Raw genomic sequence first — 23120 nt, forward strand, 5'->3', positions numbered from 1 at the left:
GGACATCAGAGAGACTGGGCAGACTGAACCTCCCCCAGAAGAGAGCACCATCTAAACAATAATTTAGATAAATTATAATTGCAGTCTGTGGTGTTCAAATATTCTTGACTGGGATGAACCAAGGCAACATTGCAGCAGCTCACTTCTTTCTTTTCATTGTTGGGTACTGGCAGCTAGGCTCTGTCTGTACATGTCTGTTGCATCTGGAGAGGCAAATGTCCAGGTGTACTATGCCCCCGAGGCCTTAATTTTGACACTTTTAATCATCACTTGGATCAAAGTTAAGTCATCATTTAATATCTGGCGCCTGAAAGGCAATGAGAACTTTGTGCCATGGCCCACAACTATAGTTTCCAACATGTAAGATTCAAATGTCAAAATATAATCACAATAACATGCACCAGAAAAAGCACAGTTAAGAACAGAGATGTCATACAGCAAAAAAGGTGGTCAATACAAACAACTCATTAAAAACCAACAAGGTAAAAGTGTGTAAAACATAACATCATAAGATAATACACAAAACGGATTAATGCCAAATTAATTTCAAGGGGACTTGCACAAGGGAGCATGTAGATGCTACAATGTAGCCATTTTCATTACAAATAACAAAATTTGGGATGATGCAACCTATGCTAATGCCTTTCCCCCCTGTTTTGTTTGGATTTGCTTTCCTACCCTCTCTTGAAACACCTCAGTGTTTATCGGTTGTTCTCGGATGCGAAGCGCTTGCTCTTATACAGCCAAAGAGACACCAGCGTCAAGGATGCACAGAAAGTTGTGGAGAAAATTCAAAAAATTGGGAAATCTGTTACAGGTAAGTATCAGCCATCCAATAACTGAAAAATAGTTTCATGATGCTTAAATGAGAGATAGCCAGTGACAAGACTGAGGATGTGTCTGTCTGTCTTCCATCTTGGTGCCATTTCTTTTACAGAAAACTCCCATTCTCTGAAATGGATTTTGCTCTCTTCTCTGTTCTCTCCCCATTACTTCTGGTGCATACCATTCTATTAGGTAGCAAGAGAATGAAAGAGAATTTGGCAAGTCAGGGCTTGATTTGCCATGGGCTTTGCATGTAATAGCCTAAACAGGCTGCACTTGCCCATAAGCAAAGTCTTATGGGAGAACTATGTGGAGTACTAAAGCCATATTTTAGCCCCTGAAGCACAGTCTTGATAATGTGTTGATATCACTTCCATTCTCACCCAAGGCAGCATAAAGTTAACGTCAAGAGTTAGGACGAAGGCACATTTTAATTAAAAAAACAACAAACAAATATTTGTTTGCCTTGCTTGTATATTGTGTTTGCGTAATGTCTTTTAGAAACAAAAGTGGTAAGGAGACCTTTAATTCATTCTGGCTAAGAGATCTTACTCCAAACATGTGGAACATAATGCTTAGCCTGTACAGTTGCTTGTCTGCTCCTACCCCTGCATACTTCTGTTTTTGGACAATGAAAGGGCTATCCTCTAGCCCTTTGTACCGTATCCAAAACCTCCCCTTCCAGATGTTTACTAACTTGCTCAGCTGGGAGGAGGAAGGTAATGGAAATGCTCACACAGATGGACTGTGCACCCTCCTTATCTCTTCTCTTCAGATTTACATTGCTTAACTTGCCTTCTCACTCTCTCCCCCCTCACCACTAGTAAGCAGCAGGAGCTGGGGCCTTACAGCTGCCGGTGTATGTATTGTGTGTGTGTGCAATTGGATGTTCCACAAAGGGCTACACAATCAGATCTGATGTTTCATGCAAAAAGAGACATAGGTGTGCATAGGCCACAATTATGTGCACATCTCACATCTCTTCCAACTCTATGATTCTATGATGCTATGATTCTGGCCTATATGGTTTATTGTGACAGGACGCTTCTTTTCTGTGGTATGAGCACAGCGGATGATATCCCTCCCTCTGAAGGATAATTTGGTATCACTGCCAAGCAGAGTGCAGTGCAGCTAGTGCAATATGAGCTGGTGATACAAAACAGGAGAAAACACTCAGGACAAGCTACATTTATTATTTCAGGAAATTCATATTAGGATAGGAAAAAAGATAGACAAAAGAAGTTTATGTAGATTTCAGTAGAAGAGCCCGTAAAACTGATGTAAACCATCCTGAGGTGAGAGCCTTGTGGACGCTCCCTTCCCAGACAAAGGGAGACAAAGGACCAACTAACTTTTTGGAGGAAGGAGGAAGTGACTTCTGCAGTCAGGAAGGAAGCAAAAAGGCTCCGGAACAGAGATTAAAGAAAGAAACAAAGAGGTGAGCTAAAAGGGCAGGCATATTCTCCAGAATTCCCTCTCACTAATCACTTTATACATGTGTTGATGCCTGATTGCTTCCAGCACTCCTTCCCAGTGACACTTGTTTAAACACACAAGATTCATCTTTCTCAAAAACTGGAATTTGATCTCTAGGAAGTGGTTTGGTGAGAATGTCCACTGCCATCTCTTTTGCTGGACAATGCTTTATCTCAGTAAGCTCTTTTTTGTGCAGATCTCTCAAAAGATGCAATTTCACATCAATGTACTTGGTGTGTAAATTGACCCTCTCAGTGTATGACAATTTTAGGCCGCTGAGGTTGTCCACTAGAAGCTCTATAGGTTTTGGTTTAGCCATTCCAAGTTCCTCTAGCATCTGGCACAGCCACATAAGTTTCTTACATATTTGAGGAGCTGATACATATTCTGCTTCAGTAGATGAGAGTGATACAGCATTTGTTTCCTGATTGTCCAGCTAACTGCTCCACCTCCCATCAAAGAACAGGTTCCCACTGGTCGTTTTGATTTTTGTGTAGACAGTCTATTTGCTCTTGTGAAGCTTTTCTCCACTTACTTGCTTCTGCTGCAGGCAGCCTTTCAATTTCTTCCCAATTTCTGGAAGGTTCATATGATGCCACTGTCTTTGCAATGTAGGAGAGGTGTCGAGGTGGTGTTCTTTGTTTGATCTGTTCTGCCTTGCAAGGACAGTGACACCATATGAACTTTACACTTGGGAAGAAATGGAAAGACTGCCATATAAGAATGTTTGGATCTAATGGTTATGCTGATGTACCAAAGGAGCAGAGGTCCAAAGTAGATGACAGAGCTGAAGAATGCATAATGGTGGGATATGAGCCAGGATGTAAAGGCTACAGAATTCTGAATCCAAAACTAGGAAGAATCACAGTGAGAAGTGTTGTATAGTTTGAGGAGACTTTAAAAAGTGAACCATGCACATATGGACTGTGCAACAGAGTAAGCCCACAGTACAGACCAGCTAATGGTGTGCTGGCCTAAATGCAGAGATGCTTCCTTTTTTACACATATAAGCTGAGCATCCCCCAAATACTGAATTGTAAGCCCCTTTGCCAAATGGTTTCTGTTTTCCATCTGGATATGTCTGCTTTATCTTGGATTAGCCTGTCAGTTTTCAAGGCATCCAAACTCCCATGCCTTTTTTGTGGTACTGATTGTGGTACTGATTTTGTGGTATTGCAGTCCCTTTTATATATGCAAATTGGGCAGATACCTGAACAAAGCCTTTGGCTGCCCTACTTGCAAGTGCTTTATTCCTCATCTCCCTTGGTTAGAGAACTTCACCTCAGGTCCCTTAACCCTCCTGTTCAAGTGTGCTAGTATTCACCATTGTTGTTCAGATTTTCAAATAAGTGTAGGCTTTATAATGCAAAAATTGTAATCCTCAGAGAGCAGAAAGGAAACTCATTTGAGAGGTTGCAGGCAACTGTAACATTCTGCAAGCATTTTTTGGGGGAATATTTTGCTAAGCCCAATTGTTAAAAGGTTTTGGGTACGGTACAAAGGGCTAGAGAATAGCCCTTTCTCATTGCCCAAAAATAGATATATGCAGTGGTAGGAGCAGACACGCAACAAGCATTATGTTCCACATGTTTGGAGTAAGATCCCTTGGCCAGAATGAATTAAAGGACAGTGGTGGAACTGAATGCACGTATCTGTTCCCTTTCTCATTGCTATTCCTAAGGTAGACTATAATCTTACAAGGGAATAGGTCCCATGATTTGTAAATAGATATGCATATGATTGTTTCCAAGCTGGTGTTTTAGACTGTTTATGGTGGTTTAATAAGCGAGGTATGAAATGTTAAGCATCAAAGACTTCCAGTGAAAAAGCCAATAAAACTGGTAAAAGAAAGAAAAAAACCCAAAGGTTAATCTGGACTAGTATGGTTAGATTTGGCCCCTGCACTAGTTACATGGTGATTGGACTATTGTAGCACATCCTTCCTGGAACTGCCCTTGAAAACTAATTGGAAGTGCCACTTTGGCTCCAATTTAGGAGAAAGGTGGCATATAAATAAAAAAGATAGACAAAAATGTCAATCAGTCCAGAATGCTGTTGCTAGAATTTGGATTAGGACAATTTGCTGCCGCCAAATACTGTATGAGTTTCTTTACTGCCTGTATGTTGCTGAGTACCATTTGAGGTATTGTCCTTACCGTCTTTAAGGCTCTAAATGTCTTGGGATTAATATATTTTCTCCTTGTTATGAATCTTCTCATAACTTTTTTGTTATGAATCACTTCTCAGCCTTTTGGCTAAGATCAAGTGAAGTTAAAAGTCTGCCCTTTATAACCAATTCTTGCTCTTCTCTGAGGCACAGCTGTTGGCAAGGGACACACAAAAGGCTTTCTTAATGGCAGAACCTAGAGTTTGGAAAAGTAACTTTTTTGGACTACAGCTTCCACAGTTCCCAGCTAGCACTTAGCTGAGACAAGAGTTGTAGTCCAAAATGTAACTTTTCTAAACTGTGACATCACCATATATGTGGAATTCCTTGCACTAAGCTATTAGATTATCTGTATTAAGCAAGGTTTTAGCTCTGTTTTTGCTTATTTAATGTATTTACTATTAGCTTTGGTTCCTTGTGGTTTTATATTTGTTGCTTTGATGATTGGATTTTGATTCCTAATTGTTTTTTTTATATTACGTTTGATATTATGTTTGTATTATGTTTTACCAGCCACTTTGGGTGCCTTGTATTTATACAAGAATTTATGCCCTGCTTTTCTTCTCCAAAAGGAAGAGGAAACGCAGGGCATAAATTCTTGTATAAATAATGAAACATCTTATATTATTTGCCATTAAAAACTGCAGAGCCTTTGTTGAAATGAACTCTCTTAAACCTGCTGAGGTTTAGTAGAATGCCATCTGAATTTTTGAATTGCTCATATATTTAAAAAGAAACCATCAGCACACCAAGCTTGGAACAGAAGGGCAAGGTAATGGCATCATCAGGGAAGTGTGCACCAAATAAATCCCAGCGGTGTTAAATGGAATTATTCTAACATTGCCTCACATCTAGGTGATTTCCAATCTCTGGTCCTCCAAGTGTTTTGGACTTCAACTACCAGAAGCCCCAGCCAGTTTGGTCAAAAGTCAAGAATTCTGGAAGCTGAAATCCAAAACATCTGGAGGACAAAAGTTTGGTAACCACTGATTTAGGCCATACATTTGCCACAGGTAAGTACACCAGATCCCCTCTGATCTTTGAAGCAATGCAGGTTCAGGTCTGCTTAGTATGGGGACGGGAGACCACCAGGGAAAACCAGGTGCTGTACGCCAAATTTAAAGGCAGGCAATGACAAACCAGCTCTGAGTGCTCCTTGCCTAAGGACACCCTAGATTAGAAGAGTCATGGGGTTACAGTAACTCAAAAAACAGCTTCAAGAGTGATTTTTAAGCAATATTTATTTGCACCTTCTAAAACAAAACCTCCACCCAGCATGCATATGGAGATTTCCAACCTCTTGACTTTGTCACTTCAGTGTAGAGCAAATAAAGTTGGTTCATGTCTGCCTGAAACAAAGTAGGGTGGGATGTTATGTGAATGACATGTGTACGAACAGTATTTTTGTCAGAATATTCTGTGTGATTCAGGGCAATGGTGACTGTGACTATGACAGAGAGTATTGTGTGAGAGAGTAGAGAGAGAAAGGACTCAAGATGCTAGACGTCAAAAGTCTACATGACTCTCTATTCTCCATGTAGCAGATACTGTATTTTTGAAAGTTTTCCACAAATGGAAAACACTGGTGCTGTTGGGAAAGGGTCAGAATAATAATAATTAATGGTTGTCTGTTACCTCTTTAAGAAAAATACAGTAACATCCAAAATCCACAAAACAGTGATACCCATATTGGACCAACCAAAATGCACAAAGTACATGTTGCCAGCTTTCAAAACTCCACTAGCTTGCAACATGTATTTTGTGCATTTTGGCTGGCCCAATAAAGGTACCACTGTTTTTGTGGATTTGGAGGTTATTGTTCTTTGCTACATGGCCAACATGGCTACGCCTGGATATGTTATTTCTTTAAGAGGCAAATTGAGAAGGCCAGAAAGCTAGCAGGCACTGTGGAAGGAACAGAAGGGCATATTTTCAATTTAGGGCAGCATCTAACAGGAGTCGTTGCATTTGCATCATTCTTCAGAGGTCATGGCATGCCCTGGGCTTATTGAATTAAATGTTATGTTATTCTAAAGTCAGGTGTTGCTGTGTGTTTCAGAAGATTTTAATAAATGATGTTAATTGAAGTGTCACTGTTTCCCATATTAAAAAAAATGCTTACCATGTCTGATTTCAAATGTTAAAAGCACTTCATAACCATTTTCTTGGTAATGTTCACAGCAGTGCGATGTGGCAGCTGTTATATCTATATTGAAGCGTGGAGTGGTTTGAGGGTTGAGTCTAATAAACATTGGTTTGCTTTAAGGGCATATAGAAGCAGAGGTAAGCGGTGACCTCTTGACTTTCCGACATGCATTCTTCTTTAACCACTACTTTGCTGCTGGAGGAAAGGATAACAACAGCATCTTCTCACAGAGAGAGTAAAGTGAGATTGATGAATCTAAAGCTATAAAATGAAAGCTAGCAAATTTTTTTGTAAAAACAAAGCCTTGAATAAATTCTTCAGTAAGGCTCCATAAGAATAATGCAGCCAAATGTGTATACATTTTTTTTAAAAAGAGCATTATTCACTGAAAGTGGGAAAGTCTGCCCACGACAGACTCTATATTGTTGGTGTGGCTGTGGTGAACAAAAGCATGCTTGTTGTTTGATGTTAGCCTCATTTACACAGTTTCCAAGAAAGTTAGTCAGAAGCTGTTGTAGCAATGACCTATAGCTTCAGGGCTCCATCTGTGGCAAACTGGGGAGAAAAACCATACAGACAATAATGAAAAGTATTTTTCAGGATAAAATGACCATTGCTCAAAAGCAGTGGGGAAGCCTTACCAGCTTGTAAATTACTTTATCATCTAAAATCCATACACTCTATTTCTTATATGGCCAACATGGCTAGCTCTGGATATGTTTGCAGCTTGTAAATGGTTTCACATTACACTTCCCCAAATGGTAAGGAAATTCCAGGACACTTTTTTTCTGGCCAAAATGGCAAAGCTGGATGGTGAAAATGAAATTTATTGTCCAACACATTCTAAAGGTACCATGATGCGGTAGATTGTTAACACCACTATCCCAAGTCTAGAAATTTTAACTGTAGACATTGAGGTATTTCTCTGTGTGTGTGTTTTCATTCAAAGACCAATACCTCTTGAGCCAAAGAAAAAAGAAGTTGAAAGAAAATGCTCTGTAAATACTCTTGGGCAGCAGTCTCCTCTCTCTCTCTCTCTCTCTCTCTCACACACACACACACACACACATACACACACACAAATACAGACATGCATGCACACACACATATATGTGCATCTTTCATTCATATGAATTTCATTTTTAATGTATGGGGACAGGGAAGAAAGAGGGAGCATTTTTACTTGTATTACAGGTTAACCCTCAGAAGCATATATTTCGGATAGTATTATAAGCTTGAAACTGAAAGATTATTTCTTAAAGTTGTAGAATAGTTGTTGGGCAAGAGCCATGGATAGTAAGTGACCTTCTTGTACGTTTCAAAGCCCTGCAAGATAGGCAGTTGCTCAGTCAGGGCTACGGTTCCAAAATCATTAGCCATACTGGCTGGGGCTTCTAGCAAGGGAAGTGTTAAACATCTGGAAATCCATTGGTCCTTCATCCCTGCTTTAGTATGCAAGAAGAGATTTTGTACATGTTCCTTCAGAGGGAAGTCCCAGAGCAGGTAGATTGACCTGCGTAGCTGCTGTGATTTGGTTATGGTTATCTCACCCAAACTTACTCTGTCTAGAAATATGTGTGAGTCAAACCAACACATGAATATACTGAGGTTTACCATAAGCAGAAATTAAAAATCAAGGAGAACCTAATGTGGAGGGTGGTGGAGAAGAGATTGCATGTCTGAACTGCGAACAGAATATGGTGTTCCAAGGAATAACAGTTTTTTACCACCACCAGTGCTGAAACTTGGATTCCAGGTGTTCCGTGCATTACTTTGAGTATACCTGTCTGGCAGGCTCAGAGCTTGAAAATGTTACTTTTTTATACCAAGTGTAAAACTGTTCCAACCTCTGGCTCTGAGTGACTTCAGGGTTTTATTTTTCTTTGTCTAGTAATTGAGAGCAGCAGCGCTTGGCCTTTCTGTCTAGCTGTCCCTGCAAGGTCTTAGCCTCAAGTGTTTTTCTTTCTTTCTGTGACTATATATCATCATGTGTCTCTGAGTCAGTTTGTGGCTTGGAGCCAGGCATAAATTTGGTGGGGCAGGAATTGAAGAGGCCGTCTAATCGCTGTCTACAAAAGCAATAGCTTAGTCAAGATGCTGAGAGAGTGGCATTGAAAAAACCCCACAATAATACATCTCTCTAGCTGTGTCCCCATCATGCAAATTATATTTTCCATACTGCCCAAAGGCTAGAAACAGGCATCACTTTCATCAGATCTTGCACCACACCCTTAAAACAAATAGTTCTTACCTCTGCATTGACTTCTACAATTCCCGCTAATGTAGAGCCACTATGCACAACCATTTAATTTTGTGGCATCATGGTACTTTTAATCAGTGGTGCTGAGATTTAACTGTGTTACTTACCACAACCTCAGACTCTTGGTTACATGTCAATATTAACATGCCACAATGGGCACCCACTGACCTTAGACACTTATGGAGAGGGCTTCTAGGCTTCCTGTCTTTTTGCTTTTCTTGCCACTTTTTGTTGCCACCTTTCTCATCAGTGGCTTAGTAGCTTCTTGTCTTATCCATTTAATTTGTATCCCCCCTCCACTTTTCTCCTCTTTTCTCCATCGTCGTTTCCATCCTATCTGGAACCCGCTAAAAACTTCCTACAAATCTCCTACTTATTTTAACAGATATTTTATACTATTGTTTTAATGTCCTTCTGGTATAGGGTTTTTTTTTAGAATCCGCTTGGATTCCGATTGATTAAGTGGATTCTTATTTTTATTATTATTAAAATTTGGTACCTTGGATCTTAAGGAGCCCTGGTGGCACAGTGGTTAAATGCCAGTACTGCAGCCAACATATTGTGAGTTCAGTCTTGCAGGGGTCCAGGTCGACTCAGCCTTCCATCCTTTCATGGGTCAGTAAAATGAGTACCCAGCTTGTTGGGGGCAATCGGCTAACACACTGTAAACCACCTCGAGAGTGCTCAGTACTATAAAGCAGTATAGAAATATAAGTGCTATTGCTATTAAGGTTGGAGTTTGATCTGTTGAGTTAAGGTGTGAACTATTTGTGCTCAGGTTGTACGTGATGAAAAGGTAGGACGCACATCTTCACTCCATGTCATTGGCAGATAACACTAAGGCTTTAGATTAGTTAGATCAATACTCTGCACAGCAGTGGTAGTTATGGTCCAAAAACTGAGAGAAAAGCAGAATCTTCTGCTCATGACTCTTCAGCATCCTACTCAAACCTCCACTCTAGACCACAGCTCTTGACCCCACCAACTGACTACAGTAATCCTGGGATGTTGAATGGACTCCAAATCTGCATTTGGCTTTGGCGGGCCATGGCCTCTGTGCCTTGTTTGCAGCTGCTCTGCTGAATAATTTGGTCTATGTTCAAGTTGTTGGGAGTTCAGATGCTTTTGATGTCAGCAGGTTATCGTCTCAAAATCATATCAGTGGTGCCTCACTGAATGCCATTTTCTATCACCCAGCTGGCAATGTGTATTTGTAAAGCCCCTAAACACATATGCTATTTTGCTAGCATAACAAAGCATAGGATGTTCGAATGGCTGGGGCAAAAAGTGACAATAGCAAAAGACTTGAGAGGAGGTACAATTTGTTTTGCTGCTTCTGGAAATGAATACTTTGCTTAAAAAAAAAAATCTATTTTTTTTTCTAGCAAATTATTTATTTCCAGAATCTGCAAAACAAATTGTCTCTCCTCCCAAGTCTTTTGCTTTTGTTGCCACTTTTTGTTGCCACCTTTCTCATCACTGGTGTTAAGGCAGAGCAGCAAACAGAGGATTGGGTTGTGATATGACTGCTTTGATAGACTGTCAGTGTATGTATTAAAGAATAAGGAAGTGCTTGAGATTTGGATGAGTCCTAAAATCAAGTGAGTCAGGTAGCCTCAAGATTTGTCCATAATAAAACAGAGGTCATTTTGATAGCTGCTACTTGTGAAGGCCAATCATTTCATATATCAAAAGCAGAGGAAGGGGCAGGCCCCAAAATTGCACCGTAGAACAATTTTTATCACAGCACAACATATGTTTTGCAGCCAAAAACTCTTAGTCAGCTCTAATAGATCTTTCAGCACAGGTTTTATTGCCCAAGCAGTCTTCTTGTCTTGTTGTTCATCCCACCATAACAAGCTTAGATTAGAGATGTTATTAGAACTGATGTCATTTTTTTAGCAGAACGATGCGAATGACCTCACTCATGCATTTTGGGCTTGTTATTCACACCATGGATCTGCATCTGTGTGCATCTCTGGGAGTTTGTTTGCTCACATGTGCTAGCACTTGAACATGGAGTTGACAATGCAAATATATTCAAAACACATTCAAGGCATGCAGAGCTTAACCCCAAATTATCCCGGGTCTATTCTCATCGGTTATTCACACAGATGATGATGCAAATTTTTTAAAAAATGCAGGGAAAAAGCAGTATTGTCTTGGGTTAAGTGGAGTTTTTTGGCAGCACCACCCCCCCCCCCCAAAAAAAACACCCCTGAATTGGGTGCATTCGGGTTGTACGTGAACAACAGAGACTCAACCTGGATTCATTCTGGATTATTTTCACCATGTGAATAGCCCTGAGCGAGGCATGACTGCCCATGGTACATCGCAAGCCCTTCCTCAACTCAATGTTATCTGGATGTATTGGACTGCAGTTCCCACAGTTTCTAGCAAGCATTTGACATTGTGTTTGAAAATACTGAGAGCTGCAGTTTGTTACATCTAAAAGGTTCTAAGCTGAGGAAAACTGGTGGTTCATATGTTTCTTTTGCTTCTCTGTTACTTCTAACTGAATACTCTCCAAACCTTTTGGGGCTAACTCCCCTTTTTGTCTTAGGCAACGAAATATATCAATTAAAAAGGCAAAAAACAAAATAAAAGTACATGCTGTCAGAAGCTCTCTCCTTATAAAGAGTCAGTTCCCAGAAGACTCTTAGTATAGAAAAATTGATATCCCAAACCCCTGAGATCTTCAAATAGGATAACTGCTCCAAACCTAAAAGTCCTCAGCCTCCAACTATACCTCTCCCAAACATAAGGCCATCCCTGTATCTGTCCTGACTGACCTGATAGCTCAGCTGAGGCCTCTTTGCTATCAAAACTTGCACACTGACTGACTCAGCTTCTTCTTCATATTTTTTTTATGGCAAAGTACTTCTTGCCAGTGATGTATGTTTATCTTCAGCTGTTAAACTTTATCATGCTAATAACACATGCTGAGTAACTGACTCTGTGTCCAATAGTTTGATTTCCAAGAACAAGAGACCAAGAGCATTGCCAAGTGATCTCTGTGTAAACATTATGAAAAGAGAGTCATTCGCTCTTTGTCACAAGCATTCATCCCCTCATTATTTTAGTGCAATGATACAGAACATTGGGCCATGCCAGGTGTTTTTAGCTGTAGAACTAAAAATCCCATTGTTTCTAACCATGGAACCAAAACTAGCTGAGGCTGATGGAATTGGAGTGCAATATTTGAAGGACCAAATGTACCTGACTCAACAAATTATTTGCATGTGAGTTTCCATGTTGCATTCAGCAGGGTTCATTGTGAGTTGTTTAGAATAGTATACTATAGAACACTGAGTTTCATTATGTTCTTATGGTACCTGTGTTATTCTGCCATCCAAACCAGTGCTATTAAAAGTAATGATCACTGGACCAATGCTGATCTCCAAGCTGTTGGTCCATGGCAAGTTTCCAGGAAAGAAAGAAATAGTTGTAGACAATGCTCACAAATATTACACAAATACTATAATAGTCCCTGACACATTGGAGTGTGTCTGTGTGTATATGAGAGAGAGGGGGGGGGAGGGAGGGAGAAATATCAGTTCTCTATATAAAATAACTTGAGGAGCCCCGGTCTAAACATAAGAACAATACAAAGCTAGTTAATAGCTTCTAATTTGTCTTCCATATGAACAGTTTAACAAGATAATTTTAGTAGATTTTTTGAATTGTAGATATTTAATCATAAGGAGTATGTATGTATATGAGTCTGTATTTGTAGATGTTCACAGGAGGAGACAGAGATGGAAAGAGTGTATGTGTGATAGATACATAAAAAAGGACTCTGCAAAGTCACACTTCATGCCACATTATGCCATGGTGGCAACCCTGGTTTTTTGAAGACTATACTAGGGATCATAAGGCCTCGGGAGTTCTACGAAGCTAGTAAGGCCTTGAGTATCATGCGGCAGCAGACTGCATGTCTGCCTCCAAGGACAAACCTACCTAAGAACAAAGAGGAATACTACCAAAAAAGTTGTCTACCAGTTAATAAATCAACTGTGAGCACAATGATGATAGGGAACAGTTGCAGTCTGCATTGGTAGAGGGACTGTTTGCATCAATGGAAATAATGGATTGTCAAAGAATGTAAGTCAGTGTACTAGCACACATTGCTAAAGAAATAAGGTCAAGGCAGGGCTATGGTTTTTGCTGAGCTGACGATGGAAAAAAAGTCTCCTAAAATCTTTGATTACAGCTGTGAGAGGCACGCAGGCAATAATCCATATTGCAAGAGAGGTATTTCCCTCATTTCATCTGCGAAAGTTTCTGAGCAATGTAAACTGTCGTCCTAGGCTGAATTGTAGTGTATATACAATTACAAGAAGTGCCTCTGCAGAGAAAGCAAGCCTGGCCATCATGATGTCCAGCAAACCTCACCGTAGCTTTAGCTTAATTGAACCAATTAAGTTGCTTTGTGACCTCTGTCATGACCATCAAATTCCCAACTGAGATAAAAAGCCCAGTTACAAAACTTAATGAAGTGTGCGACTTCGGATGGCAAAAGTGCTGCCACTTTAATTTAGTATTGATTACTAGAATGAACTATGTTGATTAATGATACCAATATCGTTAGAGCCATCTTACAGAGGTTGGTCCATGCTGCACTGTTTTCATCTAAGTATGATTCTATATAAAAGATACCTCTACCAGCAGTGTCTTTTCCACAGCACAAATTTAACACTGATGTACTTAGCTGGGAGCAGAGGAAAAACAGCTATCACCATAGGTAAAGGTAAAGATAGAGGAAGAACAACTATCACTATCCCTTGAACCAATTAAAGCTTGCTTTTGCATCAAGGCTAGGAAGGCTCAGGTTTTCAGGCTGAACCTCAACCTCTTCGGTTCTGCGCTTCCCCAGATGGCCATATCCCTATATGCCTTTTAAAAAAGGTTTCCACCCAGCTTTTGATAGCTTCAACTTCCATGTACAAAGAGGTTGAAGTGCCTCTCCTATGACTGAGTTACTGGCAGTAAGAACTTTAAATGAAAATATGTCAGTATTTTTTATCCTACCCTTTTACCTCTCCCACCACTGAAATGCACCCCCAGGAACCTCTCTAAATTTTAATTTGGCCATCAAACTGAAAGAGGTCCCCTGCCCTTGTTTCAGATTAGCAAGGGATTGTTACATGCTCCTAAGCACTTTGGCACTAGGCCTCCCATGATAATCTTTTAAAGAAAATTCTTCATCAAAGGGCTAGCAGATTACCTTGCACCCATTGCCTGCATTCCATGAATTCATCATTTCCCAGCTTAATGTCCCCCAAACATATTTTAAATATGCTCCCTGACATCTCCAACCAGACTGATCTGCTGGTCAGGGCTGATTAAAAGTGTAGCCTCACATATCTGCAGGGTGCTGGGTTGGAGTTGGTAGCAATGAAGCATAGCTTATATACTCAACTATAAATTGGTATATACAAGTTGAGGGTAGGTTTGGGGGTCAAAATTATGGATTTTGATATGACCTGTGGATAAATTGAGGGTAAAACTTGGGGGCATGTAACAAATGATGTAAAAGGCAAAGCAAAGGGATAAGCTAGGCTGATTCATTGCTTATTTTCTTGTCCTTCTCTGACATGGCTAGAGTTTGGAAGCTTTCACTTCTATTTCACATAAATCTTGTTAACATAAATGTTGTCTAAACTACACAAACTGTGGTGAATCTTAAGCACAGTCAGTGGTCATTAGCCTACAACCAGTGTAAACTAGCCCATTTAAAAGTGTGGTTGATGAAGTTTACTTGTTCCCAGTAGCCGTAGTTGAGATTAAACACCCTTTATGATTCAGACAGAATGTTATACTATGGTTAATTGAAAGTAGAAGCTTTTGATCTTTTTCTAACCGTATTAAAGGGAAGACACTGTTCCAAGGCTTGCTGAAGCTGCTTCTCATCAAGATAATTGGATCTATAGTAGCTTTTGGAATAAGTAGTTTGGATTTTTTTTATACTGTACTTTATGTTGAAGTGGTGCCAGCATCTCATCTTGTTTTTCTTATTTTTTGTTCATTCTCTTCACAGCCAGTGATTATAGCTTTAGAATTAATTCAGCTAGAGTGATGCTTTTGGCAAGGGAAGTACCATTAAGCCTTTACATTGGCAGCCCCCACTAGGAATACAGGAGTGGGTCCTGCCATGACATCACCTAGGATGTTTGATGGCTGTGTATAGTGACACAGCATCTAAAACCTGTGCACCATGCCACATTTTGCCCAGCCTTGCTGCTTTGATCTGGAGCTCTTGTGTCAGACAGAGATGGCTTGTTATCTCTGGCAACCTCCTTTGCTCTTGCTGCACGCATTGCAGACTGACTGCCAGCTTGCAGACTGGCTACGTGCCTGATTAGTGTATGTGTGTGTGTGTGTGTGTGTGTGTGTGTACGCGCACATCCCTCTCTGTGTGTCTTAGTCTCAATTCTTGATGAATATGATAGAGTTATTGCTTAAGGAAAAGACAGCAGAGTAACCTCAAGGCACCCTTTCTTTCTTCACTGCTTCATCCTGAAGGGTGGCATAACAGCAGCTAAGACAAACATGCCTCAGTCGTGATATCAGATTAATTCAGGAGTGTAAAACTATTTTGCTGCCTGGTTTTGCTGTAGTCATCTAAAGGCTTTTGAAGCCTTATCTGCTGGAGCATATCTTGACTGAGACAGAACCAAAGTGGCATACAATAAAAACATAGTCATAAAAAAATGATAAAGCAATAAGATCACACTTAACAGAAAAAGCAGAAGCAGTGAGGACTGTAACCCATAAAGCTCTTAACTTGCACAGTGACACTTTCATAGTTGATTGCAATATATAATGTAAGAGGGAGGTGATGCTAATTTAGCTGTTTATTTGCCATGGAGTAAGTAACCTCTACGTGTTGCTGGACTGTATTCTGCAACTCCTGTCAGCCCCAGGCAATATAGCCAATGATGGAGGATTATAGCAATTGCAGATCGACTTCTGGAGGGCTCTAGCTCCTCACTGATGCTCTAGTCTACAGGAAACATTTAAGATTACTGATATTTGCTCCACTTTACAATCCTATTTCTGTTTCTTCTGTTGTTAATTTTATTTTTTTAAAAAATTATAGTTCATATTGCTCTATAATTTTTATTGACTTCTACATTTTTGTTGTATACCACCTTAAAAGAGTTTCCTTAAAAGATAACTCATTCATTTTTTAAACAACAATGCAAATAACACACGGTTTCATGAATTAAGAAATTGGGCATATACAGTAGGTAATCCTCTGTTAATAGAGCAAGCACTGCTCTTGGAGATCATGGTGCACACACTTTCTTGTTTTACTCAATATTCTTATTGGACCAGAACCATCTAACATTTCATTTCAGATTCTCTCTTGCATTGGCAGCAGTCATTGTCATTGCCAATGACTCATTGCATCCATGATGCCACAAAGCTCTTGGCTTTCTGTACAGTTAAAACGAGGAAAGAGACACATAGAAATCTTCAGAACATGTCTGGGCAAGATCTAAACCAGGCGGCTAGAAAAGCCTGGTTTGAAATACTCCCTTGTAACAAACCCTTTCCTTATTAGTGATGACTTCATGAAGGGATGATCCAGGAAATTATAGATGTTGCAAGTGAACAGCTAGCTACAGGTTGAGCCTTCTTTATATGAAATTCTGAAATCCGAAATATTCCAAAATCCAAAATTTTCTACATGGTTGGCTCAGATAATGACATCTTTACTTTATGATAGTTCAGTGTACACAAATTGTTTCATGCATAAAATTATTAAAAATTTGGTGTATAAAATTACCTCCAGGTTATATGCATAAGGTGTATATCAAGCATAAATGACTTTCATGTTTAGACTTGGGTCCCACTACATGTTACTATAGGATAAATTGCAGTATGTCTTGAGCCAGTTGGCTACAATTGTGAATCTTCTCCCATTAATCTCTACATAGATCTAAGCTATTCATTTTTCTTTGGAGTAACGGGGAGATCAAGCCATGGGAAATGCCCAGAGGTTGTGGCAAGAGCAACCTATTAAAGTTTGCGCTACCCTAAAACCTCTTAAAGTTTGGTTTTTATACATACAGTATTTGCTACTCTTGGCATCCTTCTCCATTTGTAGATAAATGTAAACTGATTTGGCTGAAATGAAAGAGTAAATATTGTCCATGACAGACAGATACATATTCCATAGATAGCACTGCCATCCCCGACAAGACACTTGCACAAAGAGTATTCTCTGATTGCAAGAGGTAAACATTTTCATTTATGGCTGTTTAGACTGTACCTCCCTATGTTCCACAAGCTTGACAGATTGAGCCTTATCTCTAACACAAAGGCTGATAAATTTATGTCTCCTGAACTACATTTCTTTTGCAAGCTTCTGAAGATATTCATATTAGTGTGTTATTGCCTCTATGCAAAACAATGGAGCTTGCTTGTTTAAATTCAACCTGTTTTCCCCAGCGCACCTTGCTGTGGTAATGGGTTTCCTCTTAAAACTTTCCAGATCTTGCATGCTGAGGTTTTTATTTAACCAACTGTTCATGGAATTCAGAGTGTTTTGATTGAACAAACCTAAAACTGATAGCCAACCGAACCTATCCTTATACTAAGAGTGCTGTTCATTGATACATCTATACAGATTACTTTGCTCTCATTTTACCAAAAATGAGTGGTCCATCAACCATGTTCTCCTGTTGTTAGAGAAAGCAATAAGAGAATACTGTACATTCGAAGTCATCCTTCTCCAACCTCATGTCTGCCAAATGTATTGGATTGCATGCTTACCAAGGGTGATGATTGTTATAGTCCAGCGCATCTAGAAAATATCAGATGGAGGGCTTTTACAAATAATAAATATAATATAAGAAAGGGCTACAATACTACAGTTGAGAGGTTCTGCACCTGACATTTCCAGCTAGGAGTGGAAGAGGTAAGGTGGAAATGGTAGCCCTCAAAAGTTGTTATTATAAATCTCTGGGCTACTCCATACATTCCTTTGTCATGTTTCATGAAAATGCAAAAAGGACACTCAGGTTACCTGTGAAGATTTTGATAATAAAGATGGGAAGCTGAAGCTATCAAGAGAGAGATGGAAAGAGGGAGAAGAAGGGAGGGAGGCAATATATGGTTTAAAATCAAATGGGTCTCTAAAATAGTTTACTATTACTAACATCTGCAAGCTGAACCAATAAGCACTAATAAACTAGTTACAGCTCTTCACATTGGCTTTTGTTCATTTTTCAGCCTCTTTCCCTTGCTCTTTATGTTCGCTGTGGGTGAACTTTGACATTTGAAAGTGTAAGAATGAGCCAGTCATCTGGGTTAAGTTGCTCTCACTGTGTTACAAAACAAGCAGCTTTCTTAGTGGCCATTGTTCACAGCATGTTGTTTCTTTTAGACATTCTGGACAATAACATGAAATGTTCTATTGCTCACCAGGATTTTGCAACTAACTGGATAAATGCTCCTTTTAAATTCCAAGAATAAGGTCTTTAAGTGCACAGTCCACTAATCTGCCATTTTATGCAGAAATTGCATTATAATCATAACACTAATTTACAGCTTGGATAGTATTTCCCAATGTCTTTCATTACTCTTGCATTAAAAAAAGAGAAAGAAATATGTATCTGTGCTGGGAACCTTTTCCTGCTTGCCAACGCCTGTAATAGTCTAGTCTGGCTTTGTCCATTAAGGCAGCTTTATTTAGAGGCTATCTGTGTGCCCCATTCCCACCGCTTTCCTTGCACCACAATTCCACAACCCGCTATTGCAGAGGTAGGCCAGCCGCTGCCCTCCTGATGTTTTGGATGGGGAGTTTTACAACTTCTGTCCACTGCTCTTGCTGATTGTGGTTTTATGGAGATCCAAATTATGGACATTGTCATCCAAATTATCTATTTTTACATCAGGAAGGTGTTGGCCCTCCAGTTGTTTTGGACTACAGTTCCCATAATTCCATTCCATTGGTCATATTGGGTGAGGTTGAAGGGAGTTGGATGTTAACATGTCTGGAGGGTGAACTGTTTCCCACCTCTCTAAACGGTTGGCCTTCATCCACTTTAGCCCTAAGACTTATCTTGACATGTCACAATCACTAATACTATTACTACTACTACTACTTTTTTTGCGGGGGTTTCTTAAAAGCCTTCCTTCCTTCCCCTCTCTTTCTTTCTTTTCTCCTTCCTCCATGTATTCATTTGTCACAGGGCTTCTGATGTAATACATACACTTGAAGTAGAATTGCAACACACTAGTTGAGGACATTGCCTAAACTCAGACTTCTCTGTCTCTGCTGAATACTTCTTAACTAAGACCCACACTATTGCAGCCCCTTCCCTCCTTTCTTCTTTGGAGATTTTCAGATGGGGGAAAAACCAGGAGTAAAAGACATAATCCCGGCATAATCATGCGATCGCGCTGAAGATTTTGAGATAACATCATACTCATCCAGGACTTTTCCTGTGAAGATCCTGGCATGCTCCGGCAATAAACCATTCACAGGGAAGTCCTGTGAATGGCTTCTCAATAGCACAAATGAAGTGTGATGACGAATGTGAAAATTAATCATGCTTCATTTGCGCTATTGGGTAAGCAACCAGAGACATTAAGGACATTAACCTAGACTGTTTTTCAGTGGGGGCAATCCATTCTCATTGCCAGGATTGGTTTTGCAGTGGATTTCTATCTTCTGTTGAAATATGGGCCACAATTTTGCTTACACTGGATTACAAGAGTGTGGTGAAGTAATACATTTTATTTTATTGTATTTTATTCCATGTGGGACAAAAACATGATTAGGAGACATGTGCTGTATCTCCAAAATGGTGCACGCACAAAACAATCAATTCCAATATACTAGTGATTCATTCATGGATGTGTGTGGAATGCAACCTTGTTATTATTTGTCATTTATGTTGCAATTATTGCGACTGTGCGAAAATATCGAACGCTGTAACGCTACTGTTGCATTAGATTTCACTACCCTGATTATTGCTGAATTGTCCCTGGTGTGATAATCTCCCTAGGTTCAGATGCCTGCTGTTGAACCAGTACTTTGATACTCACTGTCCACTGAACACTTGTCAAGTTGCTGCTGCTGTTTGCCAGCATTTAACTGCTGCTTGCACCTGAGACAAATTCACTTTGTGCAAAGGAGTGAGTTAGCCTTATTGTATGTTGTGGAATGTAATGAAAATGGAAGAAGAGAACCACTGTGAATGAGAGGTTAGATGACTCAAGGGCAACTAACACCTATCTCATCAAATCTATCTATCTATTCCTATTGTCCTGGAAAAGCTGGAGGTCCCCCCCCCACTTCTTTTTGCCTCAGTTGCCTTTTTTAAAAAAGTGAACTATTATGCACACTTTGCGTGCCTTTCCTCATCAGACTGTAAGCCCTCTGAATCTCAACAATAGCCCTATCAATTTATTGTTTAGCAATAGATCCTGAACAGTGAGTGCCAAACATTGGAGCACGCGGCCCATCCTATCGATGTCACCAAGTTTATTCATGGCTTTTCTAGATTGGAGATCACCCAAAGTAGCATTCACCAGGGCTATTGTGATAACAATAAGTAGGATTGAGGTTCCCTTTGTGTGTGTGATCTTTTGAAATCCTCTGTAATCTGAGTATACATAGAGCCTTTGATCAAAGCTGGTGTGGGGCAAAAGATTCCAAAAGCCATGTGATTGAAAGAATAAACTTTCCTTAGTTCCCTAGCTGAGCCAGTCTAGGAGTTTCCCTTCCACCCCCAAGACTTTTGCAAGAGAAACACACAGTGTGACAGATTGTAGAGATAACTGAAATGCAAAAATATCTCCTGGATTGTCTAGCCACAGTTACACATATACTGAGTGTATTTAAATGCACTAATGTAATGTCATGTATATGGGACTGCCTTTGAAGATTGTTCAGAAACTTCAGTTCTAAATACAGCTGTCAAGCTACTCACTGGGACCAGTCAGTGAAAACATATCTTACCAGTATTGAGGGAATCCTCACCTCTGGTTCTGAACATAGATATCGTCAAAAATTAAGATTCAAATATCTAATAGGACAGTAATTTCTGGGCCAACCTGCCCAAGTAAAGCTTATTTTTAAGTCACATCTGAGACCATGTGAATGGTGACTTAAGAGACATCCTTTTTGATGGTGGGGTCCCATTTGTGGAATTCCTTCCTCAACATGGCTCACCTGACACAAATATTGTTGGTTTTAGTGCCATGTGAACATGCTTTATTATACTCCAATATTACTGTATAGCTGGCCCTCCATATCCATGGATTTTTTTACCCATGGATTCAATCATCCACAGCTTGAAAATACTTAAAAATATTATAAATTCCAAAAGCAACCCTTGATTTTGTATTTTATATAAGGGACACTATTTTGCTATGCCATTGTATATAATGGGACTTGAGTCTCCATGGATTATGGTATGCATAGGGGATCCTGGAACCAAACCCCAGCAGATACCAAGGGCCCACTGTATTTATGTTTTCATTTTGGTTTTGGCTTATTTTTTTGTAAACTGCCCTGAAGGACAGCATAGATGTAAATTAAATTAAATAGCTAGCTATGTGAATGAGAATCGAGATTCTAGTTGTGGGTCATGGAACCTCTTGTACATTTGTATGTAAATATGTGAATGTTGAGTTGTGCTTCATGGTGTAGTAGCCTTGATACCAGCTGTTTTGGGGAAAGTAGCACAATACCATTCCTTTGTTTAACTGGAGTCTCTCTGGAGCAGAGAATAGATTGGACATCTGGGATTAGATCAGCATATTTGCTTGCTTGCTGATTGATCGATTGGTTGATTGATTGATGCAATCCTCTTCTCCATATGTTGTATGGATTTGAACTATTGCACTGGATAAAGAGCAGTTACTCAACACATAAACATACACACACACACCCATCGTCTGTCAGTATAAATTCTCTTTTAGCTGTGCTGGGGAAAACATGTGAGTATGGTATCCCATTCATAGGGTTTCTTACATCAAAGCCAGCTTGACAAAATATAACAGCAGCAACAATGTTTTAAGTTATCTCTGAAGGGGTAAATAGCAACTGGGGAAGTTTGGGGGGGGGGGCAAAGCTTTGGGAAGAAGAGTTAAATTCCCTTTAAATTCCCTTTCCACACTGCTGAGTTCCTGATTGGAATTTATTTTAAAGAAAGATTTGATTTGACAGGAGATTTGGGGCTGAAAAACTCTGGGTTCAACCCGGGAATTTTTGGCCCAGATTCATACACGCCCCATTTGTGCCACACTTCTCCAGCCCTGAAAAGATTTCAGGAGCATCTACACTGTAGAACTAATGCAGTTTGACACCATTTAAGGTGCTATAGCTCCATCCGATGGAATCATGGGATCTGTAGTTTTACAAAGTCTTTTGCCTTCTCTGCCCTAAAGTGCTGGTGCCTCCCAGATTTCTATAGGATGATGCCATGGCAATCAAAGCGGTGTCAAACTGCATTATTTCAACAGTGTAGATGCACTCTCTAACCTCAAGTAACCTGTTGCCAGCTCAAGCCAGAGATTATTTTGCCCATACAACCAAAAAGCTCCTGGGCGCATGTAACTAGAGAACTGGGCTAGGGAGCATTGACCGACAGTAACCCCAGTGCCTTCATGTTTGGGAGAAGAAAAGGAAGTGTTTCTTCATAACCCTTTGGTCCAGACTGGTATCCTGCCAAGTCAGCTCTGAGTAACGCACTAGTAATGCTGAAAGGCATAAAGGGATAAAAAGGAGGAGGAGGTTTATTGCATGCAGTGTGCTTCTGCTTTCTTCTTTCTCCTCTCCCCCGTTCCTTCTCTGAAAAGATTTATGGAGTTCTCATTCCAAGCCTCCTTGGCACTCCGGGGGCTTCTTGTATAAGCAGCCCAGTTATTTAACATTATTTCAAAATCTTAAGACAGCTTCTCTCACTCAGCATCTGCTTCCCTCTTTCGGGATCCCACCGTATGTGGGAAGGAGAGCAACTAACTAAAGCTATGTTGCTTTGTTGCCTCTTCAGTCTCAGCAGACAAAAGTTTGCCAGCCTCGTAGGTTTCCCATCTCCACCACAAAAACACAAGAGAATGTGCCTTTTATTTTGCAGTGCAGGCCTTATCATAGGCTACTTTGTTTGAGGAAACGGGACAGAGGCACAGCAGGGATGCACTCGTCCCCATAGTTAGGTACTGAGCATATAGTTTAAAATAGGAATGTAAATCCTCAACTGTTTTGAGGATGCGTGCAAGGA

At 40.0% G+C, this 23120-nt stretch overlaps 1 protein-coding gene across 2 annotated transcripts in view; it reads left to right on the top strand.

Moving 5' to 3' along the window:
- Nucleotides 1-23120, top strand: part of LOC149323248 (phospholipid-transporting ATPase ABCA1-like) — a 127256-nt gene that overhangs the window by 38930 nt on the left and 65206 nt on the right. For both annotated transcript variants that reach the window (XM_089488640.1, XM_089488641.1), the window contains one exon: nt 699-817. In XM_089488640.1, the coding sequence (XP_089344766.1) occupies nt 699-817 (119 nt within the window). The remainder of the gene's footprint in view (nt 1-698; nt 818-23120) is intronic.

This window comes from Sceloporus occidentalis, unplaced genomic scaffold (assembly GCF_023333645.1).
Source record: "Sceloporus occidentalis isolate IW3139 unplaced genomic scaffold, rSceOcc1.0.p SCAF_1, whole genome shotgun sequence".
In the NCBI taxonomy this organism is placed as follows: Eukaryota; Metazoa; Chordata; class Lepidosauria; order Squamata; family Phrynosomatidae; genus Sceloporus; species Sceloporus occidentalis.